The 8,531-nt window shown below is 39.3% G+C and overlaps 1 protein-coding gene across 1 annotated transcript; it reads right to left on the bottom strand.

The window, feature by feature from the left end:
* Nucleotides 1–2,016: 2,016 nt before the first annotated feature.
* Nucleotides 2,017–8,224, bottom strand: si:dkey-5g14.1 (lysosomal proton-coupled steroid conjugate and bile acid symporter SLC46A3). Its single transcript, XM_068715959.1, has 6 exons — nucleotides 8,124–8,224; nucleotides 7,336–7,548; nucleotides 5,339–6,221; nucleotides 4,585–4,668; nucleotides 4,177–4,333; nucleotides 2,017–3,371 (listed from the first exon to the last, which is right to left on the bottom strand). The coding sequence occupies exons 2-6, from the start codon at nucleotides 7,525–7,527 to the stop codon at nucleotides 3,254–3,256; spliced, it is 1,434 nt and encodes a 477-aa protein (XP_068572060.1). The 5' UTR covers nucleotides 7,528–7,548; nucleotides 8,124–8,224; the 3' UTR covers nucleotides 2,017–3,253.
* Between the last annotated feature and the right edge of the window lie 307 nt (nucleotides 8,225–8,531).

Genomic DNA, 8,531 nt, shown 5'->3' with positions numbered 1-8,531 from the left:
TGTCACGGTTCTCAAGACTTGAGGATGGAAATCAAATAACTGCAAATTATGATCAGACGTCATTTGGGTTTCCGTGAATGAAGCCAATTCAAACTGACGTGCCAATTGAAAAAGGAAACACACTTTCACTGGCAATTTTTTTTACTCCAACAGTGTTCAAAAGCAACAAGACTTTATTTCTACAGTGCAAGGAGGTGTGCTAGATCTGTTCACACTGAACCAGCTTGGTTGAGTTGTGTTGTCTTGCTTTTTATTTTATTCTGCCTTTTTCAAAGCTATAGTGTATGTCGACTGTATTCTCATGGGGGTTCCTCATCCTCCTGTGCAAATCATATCCCTCAACTCAGTTTAACAGAATTAAATGAAACAAACCAACAACCAACAGACCCAATTATACCTGGAATGCATCATGTGTACGTTTTATCTAATCTTATATTCAATCCAGGTTCATGTGAGGGTATTATATGACATCGCCGCCATCTCATTCATCTCTTGTGTTTGCAGACATTACTTACATGCTTCTCTGTTTGCACACTAACTCCATGGTCAAGTAACTAAACATGCGATCTGATGGTTTCCCTGCCATGATTTCTGGTGTCCATTCGTCATCCATAAGACACACACCGTCTGCATGCTTGCATGCTTTTCCTTGAATCTCACATCTCTCCCAGAGAAGGGGCGAGTCTAAGAAAAATAGGTTTTACACACATGCGTGTACGCACAATAGAGGACAAAGGCAGGAGGTGGAAACTTCAGAAAATTCAGTACAGGAAAATGAAATACAAAAACTTTAAGATGTAAGATGAATGAGGAAAAGTAGAAACTGCAGTGTTGGGAGCATGCATTTGTGGGAAAAAGGGCTGACTTTTTTTCAAGATTCACCTTAATAATTAATTAACAGGAATCACCAACCTAATTTCTGGTGTATTGATTGCATTGGGCAACTTGTTTTATGCTCAAAATGCACTTCTCTTTTATTGAGGACCAGGGGAAACAGCTCTAAACTAGTTATCTGATCAGTACGTTACATCATGGCTGCACTGACAACATAATCAAGTTTGTTAGGGTTAAATCTAGAGTTCTCAAAAGTCCCTTTGTAGCCTTTGAAAAAAACATGAAATATAGAGCAGAGTCCTTGAGCATGTGTGAAAAGGAGTGTGTACATATAGGAGAGTTAAAATTATATTTGTGAGTTTTTAGTGTTTTACTGTAAAACAACTTGAAGGATAAAAAAGATAGATATTCTCTTTATTTCCATGTCTGCAACAGCTTATGTTGGACTTATATAGTGTTGGCCGGATGATATTGTAGATGTAGCGTGTCAGTGAGCCTGTTAGTCTGGACCATTAGTGACACTTAGTGGTCATTATGCAAAGGACAGCATCAATGAAACACTTCTAACCTGCAGGGAAATTTTGATCAGTACATTATTTCCCTTGGAAACAGAATATTAACACATGCTAGACAGAATTAAACAAGTTAAAGCAACTTTTTACAACCTGAGAAAATGTGCACAAATTGATAGTTTATAGTTATATCTTCCACCATGGCACCATTTCACTGTATGTTGCTGCTGACAGATAAATCTGCGGCTTGACGTAATGAGTATTTAAGATTCAAGTTGAACCTTAGTTAATATTCAAGGTCTCATTTGTTATTTCCTAATAGTGTCCCTTTTCTTAATTTTTACAATCCAAACTCAACATTTGACTTGAAAACTATTTCTGCATATTTTCAATTGACTGGATGTCTAATTAGTTTCCATCAAGATAAAGATCGCCCTGCAAAAAATGTGATTCATACAAAGGAAAACTCCTTGCTAGTACTTACTTCTGTTGAAGACACGGCACATAAATCTCCATCAGTGGTGGTTTTAGCAAGCAAAAGAAAAACTGGTCCATGTAAACTTCCACATGAGTATGTTATACAAACAGCAAAAAACAAAAACATGATTGATGGTCATCGTTTGGACTGTCAGAGGAACTCATATGAATTCTCCATAAAAATAAAAAAATAGAACATTTAATTTATTTTATTGCATTTACACACATGACATGAGCATGCACATAAGATATGAACCACAAGTCACAAATACAACGTTTTGTCAAATTATTTGTTGGATTGTTTGCACTTTTGAAATAAACAAAAAGAAAGAAAACACACCAATCACATCCCTGTGTTTGCAATTATACTTCGATGACACATTTGGAATTGAGTCAATCAGGGGTTCCCCCTGGGATGGTCCACCTGAAACCATACCTAAAGTTTCATCCTGCTTTAGCTTATTCAGTGTGGCACAGTTAAGGGTAAACAACCTATTTCTGTCCCATTTGATATACCACCCACCATTGTTCATGTTATATTTAAATTTCTATTCCCGCTTAGAAAACACACTGGCTATTGTTTGATTGATGTCTTTTTGTAGTTTTTCCCATCATTCCTTCCTTATCATCCCTTAGATCATCACATTTTAAAGTTGGAAGACAACCATACCAACTATGTCCTAAATAGAGATTATTATTTCTTTAAAAAAGCACTGAGTCCTTGTTCCCTTTAAAAACCCCTTCCTTACTCTGGGGGTTACTTGACATTCTTTATACATTCACATGTATACTATATTATTTGTTTATTTTTACATCACTTAATGTAGGTTCCAGTTGATTAAATGCATCTAAATTGTGGATTTGTTTGAAAAATATATGTATCCTTATATAGATAACAAGCTTTGTGTTATATTGCATTTTGTGTTTTATGAAATTTCATCTTGGAAACAAGTGACAGTGGAGCTCTTTGTAAAGGCATTGACAAACATTGCACTAAAAATAAGACACAAAATGTAGGACAGATCATCAGTCCATGTGACTGAAAGTCTGAAAACATTTTTTTTTTTAAAGTGCATATCATATCACACTGTAAAACTGTATGAAAACACATTACATTTTTTGAATGTGTTAGTAATGTCACAGTCAGGCCATTTGGAGGTATAAAAAACGGGTAAGGATTTTTACCATTTTACAAGTTGGATGCACGTCACATAACATCCCATCCCTGCTTTATATACTATGTATCTAATCCCAAAAAAAATCACAACTCCCTGTTGTATCTTAATAAAATTCAAGTTCAAAAGCACAATAAATTAATCTGTAACCTGCATTATTAACAACAGTCAATGAGGTACTTTTGTAAAAAGTGTCTAAGAACAAATCACGGAAGGCCAAAATGACGTGCTGGTGATGTTTAGGCAGGCTGTGGCTCAGCTAAGAAGAGAGCTGTGGCCGTTCTGATCTTCATCAAGATCCTCCTCTCCTTGGAAGACAGGCTCTTGCTCTTTGACCTCTTCGGCAACATCCACTCCTATCAGACTCACCACACTGCAATGTGGAAAAAACAGGCATAAGAGAAGCATACATTTCTGTCACCACCAATTCCAACTAAACTAGGCAACTGTCTTCTCGACAAAGCTCCTGTGTGCAGACCTGCTTCAGCTTGCCCGAGTAACACAAAGTCAGTGATGTTTCCAATGTTGCAACCAGATATGAATCTGAGATTGCTGACCCAGTAGCTTTGTTATACTATCATTACTCACCATGTATCAGAAGAAGCAGTGCATGTGACAGAGATGAATCCACCCAAGGAGTTTTAAGCTTCACGCTAGACCTCCCAGACTGACTCAGCAGCACTTCTCTGCTAACTCAGTGTAACCGAACAAATGTAAGAACGCAGTGTACCACAGTTAAGTATCCTTTTAATGGCCTCCATTTCTATATAATAAGACAGCAGTGATGTTGGTGGCGTAGCAGTTAAAGTTCAAAAGACACACTGTAAATGTCATGTGTTAATATTGCTGTATGAAGAGTTCAACAGTTTGTTTGCTGAGGGAAGTTAGATGTGATGAATGCAGGAATGAGGAACCGAGTCTTCTGGTTTTCTGAGCGCCCAAATCACTGACGGCGTTTCCCTTTTTCTAGTTCAGCAAAACTGGTAAACAGTGACTAAGCAGAAAAACAGGTGTTTGTTTGGTGATTGTAACTCAATCCACCGAGTACAGCTCTACACATGACACGAGTTTGGAGATGCGAGATTGCATGCTTTAATTATGTTATGTATTTGCTTTTTGTATTAAAAAAATGCAAAAGTGCTGGTGTGTTATCTACATCGACAAAATGTACAACTTACCCAAGGACAAATAACGGGATGACGCAGAGTCCTGCAGACAACAGGAAGGAGAAGCCAGGGAACCACTCCAGTGTAGCAGCATAGACGCTGTTGAAAACTGCGGCCGATACGTTGCTAGTTAAACTCTCCAGGAAGGAAAGACAGGCAAACAGAGCTCCTGCAAATACACACCCAGGAGAGAGGAAAAACAGGTTTTAAGAAGTGATAGGGCGACTGAAAACAGAATGTGTTCAAAATCAAACAAGTTAGTTTCAAGATTCCTCTTCGTTTAAAGGGACCGAAACTTGCGAGTGCTTTGTTTTCAAGTGCATCATGAAGTTGCTGAGGTAGGCAACTATTCAGTGGACCCTGACTCTACAAACACACAGACACGGCTCTGTGGCTTCTGAAAGCCCTAAACCCACTCACCCTGCTCAGACTTTGAGATGATCTTTGACGTCATGGAGCGCAGAACAGGGAAAGGCATGATAGACAGAAGCATTGGCACCCTCACTGTGGTTGACAGATATCAGAAGACAGACTTCATATTACACATCATAATGCAGAATGTAACCACATGAAGTTGTAACATGCACACATTAAAGTAACAACATAGATTCAAGTCAATTATCTGTATAGTTTCATCTGCATACAATGCAATACTCTAATAAAATACATGTTCTGTCAATCAGTAACCTGTGCAACATGCCTGTTATGTTAACTTACTTTCTGTTTTATACTACTCATTTATATTATAGTCTGCACTGAAAATGTCTGTTATGTTTAATATGATATGTCATGTCATTGTACACCTATTTATTTCAAGTAAATCACTTTGAGATTCATGTCATATATTGTAAAAGGGCTACATAAACGAAAATATGTGATGGTTAGCTATACAGAGGCATATTAGTTATTAAACCAGGCTACAAGGCCACAACTCCTGGGCATAATTGCACAACTCAACTTCCAATATCTGGCATACAGTAAAAGGTGAAATTTATTAATAATCCCCAATGCCCTCATCAAACTATTCAACATCACCGAACTTCTCTGAAAACATAAAAATAAACCAGGTGCAGGTTTTAATTCTGTTTCTGCACATACTTGAGCTTGTAAACAACTGACAGATAAGGCGTTGGTTATCTTCAAGCAGCACTGTCGTTATCAACGTTTTTCTCACCCATGAACATCAGGAAAGTGGTTTTAGCAAACGGCAACATGACCATGCCTGATATGACGGACAGGATCCCCATCAGGACAATGAGCAGCTGTGGCACACCACAGTACGTGAACGCTGACACTCCCACAAAACTGGCCAGGAACACTGTGGAGGACAGTGCTGAGCCGTAGCCAATCAAAATCTCACTCCAGCAGAGTGGCTTATTCAGCTCATATAGCGTCATCAGGGAGATCCCACCCACATAGGCGAAGGAGAAGCTGGTGAAGATGAGTATCAGGAGGACCAAGATAGTCTTACTCCTGCGGCTGGCCCTTGCAAACATGTAGTAGACCCCATAGATGGTTTGTTTCATGGCTGAGTGCTGAGGAGACCCATCTAAAATAACGGAATCAGAGGGAGCTTTCGTCACAGTCTCTTCCAGAATGAAAATTGCATAGAGCAGGATCAAACACTGGCACAACGCAGAGGTTAGGAAAGGCCAGTTAAAGCCTGCAGCTCTCAGGAAGTAGCCTGTGGATATTGAAGCCACCCCAGATAACAGGCCAATCATCATGTCCACTCCGGCCATGCGCAGCGTCTTCTGACGGTCATCCTCACACAAGTCTGCTATGTAGGCGAAACAGCCCCCCAGAAATGTGCCCAAGCCGCCAAACAGAGAACTGAGGAGCGAGGAGATGATGAGCAAGTAAATGTTGAGCTCAAAGTAGGACACTGTCAGGAAGGCCAAGGTGTATATCAACGTGCCAATCAAAGGCATGATGATCGTGACCTTGCGTCCTCCCCGGTCACTATAGGCCACAAGCATGAGGGTGACAACCAAAGAAGGGATTGTGGAGAAGAGCTCCGAGTAAAGGGAGAAGAGAGATGCCTGCCTCTGTACCTCCTGAAAACACAGAAAGAGAGAGCATGGTTAAGTCCAAAAATCATGTATGGGCTGACACCGGACTGCCTCGGAAGGAAAAAATAACAAGCCTCAAGTTCCCAATTATCCGGCAAATGAAAGCAAACTGAAATGCACTGCCATTTGCGTGTCATGTGAGGTTTTCTTATTCAGGGCCAAAAGAAACAAAGCGTTCTACAGGTGCAGAAAGTGTTTTTTTTCCAAAATATAGAAAAAAACAGGTTTAATGTGTTTGTTCTCACTTCTCTGCTTTCGTTCTTCCTCGGTAAATATGTAACTAGATTATTTTTGCAGAGGAATATTTCTTCTAAATTTGTTTAATGTGGTATACCTCGGTGTGCTGCAGTCTTACTTGCTGTGAATTAAAAAGTAATTATGTCAATATAAAGCTGAGCTGCATGAGGGGTTTTGAAAGGTTTATACGAAAATACATGCTGTGTCATGACAGTTAAGGTCTTGTTGAGCTGCAAGTTACTTTGGGAAGCCCGGCTTTTCTCTGTCAGTATTATTTCTCAACACACAGAAAGCCTCACATGACAATGGCTGAGGCTGTGTCACATACCGAACAATGTAGGAGGCAGAAAACACAAGAAAAGCAGGAGCTTTTTTCCTGTCTCAAAAATCTGTGTAATATTGTTCTCAAATAATATAATAGTAGTAGTAAAAGTATTGACGCTATTACAAAACCTCAGTACTTCTTATACTTTAAAAATGCTACTCAAGTGGATACCGGAGGAGTTTATAGTGTATTCATTACATTACACTACAGTCATTTAGCAGACGCTTTTATCCAAAGCAACTTACAATTCAGTATCTATCTACACACCGTAGACGCAGCTACGGGAGCGATTTTGGGGTTAAGTGTCTTGCTCAAGGACACATTGACATGAGACTAGTAGAGCAGGAGCCGAGGATCGAACCGCCGACCCTCTGATTGAAAGGCGGCCCTGCTCTCCACTTAGCCCGTCATTCTTAGTGTGATTTTTGTGGAAGAGAAAAAAATCTACTTGTTCAAAATATTGGTAATTGAGAATACTCCATTTACCTTGAGTTACTTAAATACATGCTCGCTTACATCCAGTGATTAGTGACTAACCTCATGGTAGCTGGAATGGTTGCTGCTGCTGTTATCTGCACATCTGGAGGCATTGTCAGAGACGGGATAGGGGGTGTTTGTCAGCTCCAGCCAGAGCCTCCGGTACACATACTGCTGCACAAGAGGATAGATGAGAAAACTGGAGAAAGCGTACAGTGCAACCACAGGCTCCACGAGGTAAAGACCTTTCATTTTGAGGGGCTGCAATATTCCCTACAAAAAAAAAAAAATAGATGAGGAGAACACATTTAGAGATGAGCACAGACATCACGGTACAAAAGACAGGTTAACTGGGTATTAAAAATACATGACAATGTATAAATAACACACTGGCATATTTGTACAACAATGGAAAAAAAATGGAAATTACTTCATATTTAACAGCTCAGTAAAGATAATTCTGTTGTTGTAAATTGCAACCATCAACAGGTCCCTTCAACATGCGCTGTGCTTGGTAATGACATCCACAGTATTCTTCTTCAATATTATGCAGGAGTCAAGTCCGAAGACAAAGTCTACGTGGAAGTTTAGATAATATTTGTTTGGCTGTTTTTGAAGGATCATCGATCATTACAAGTACATTATTGATCCAACAGTATCTAACAGTTCGATACATTAAGTGGAATTCAAGATAATAACCCTGTAAGGTTACTTGTTTCTGTCAATACTGCAGGATGATCAGTGCTAGCTCAATGTTAACATAACAAACAATGGACACAACAGCCTAGCCTTTAACTTTACCTTGTTTCTCGTAATATGTTGACAAAAACACGCTGTATAACTCTTACCTCTTAAATAGACGTCATCTTTTGATCGAGTAACAAAAACCCTGCAATACATCGGTTTAAGAGCCGAGGTATGTCTCCAGTTTAAGAGAGAAGTGTACGGCACTTAGTTACGGCGTTATTATTATGAAACACTGACGTCCCGTCTTTCATCATATACGATTGGACAGCAGTCTTTCAAGGCTGTGTTGATTGGATCGATGGAGCTGTCAGTTATGAGCAAACTCGGGCGAGAACATTTTGTGATTTTCTGTAACCAGTCTTTATTGCAAATTAACAGCAATTCCCAAAGGAACGTTCACTGGGTATAGCTTGAACATTTTTATAATATATATGTATTTATACATATTTTACTTCCGTTGTCCTTGTACAAAAGCACACGGTACCGTTTCAGGTATTACGGTAACGTGA

Source organism: Cebidichthys violaceus, unplaced genomic scaffold (assembly GCF_023349555.1).
Source record: "Cebidichthys violaceus isolate CVI_PGR_0920_01 unplaced genomic scaffold, fCebVio1.0.p SCAF_20, whole genome shotgun sequence".
NCBI lineage: Eukaryota > Metazoa > Chordata > Actinopteri > Perciformes > Stichaeidae > Cebidichthys > Cebidichthys violaceus.
The sequence above is the reverse complement of the archived record's forward strand: the minus strand, read 5'-3'. Positions and strand labels throughout refer to the sequence as shown.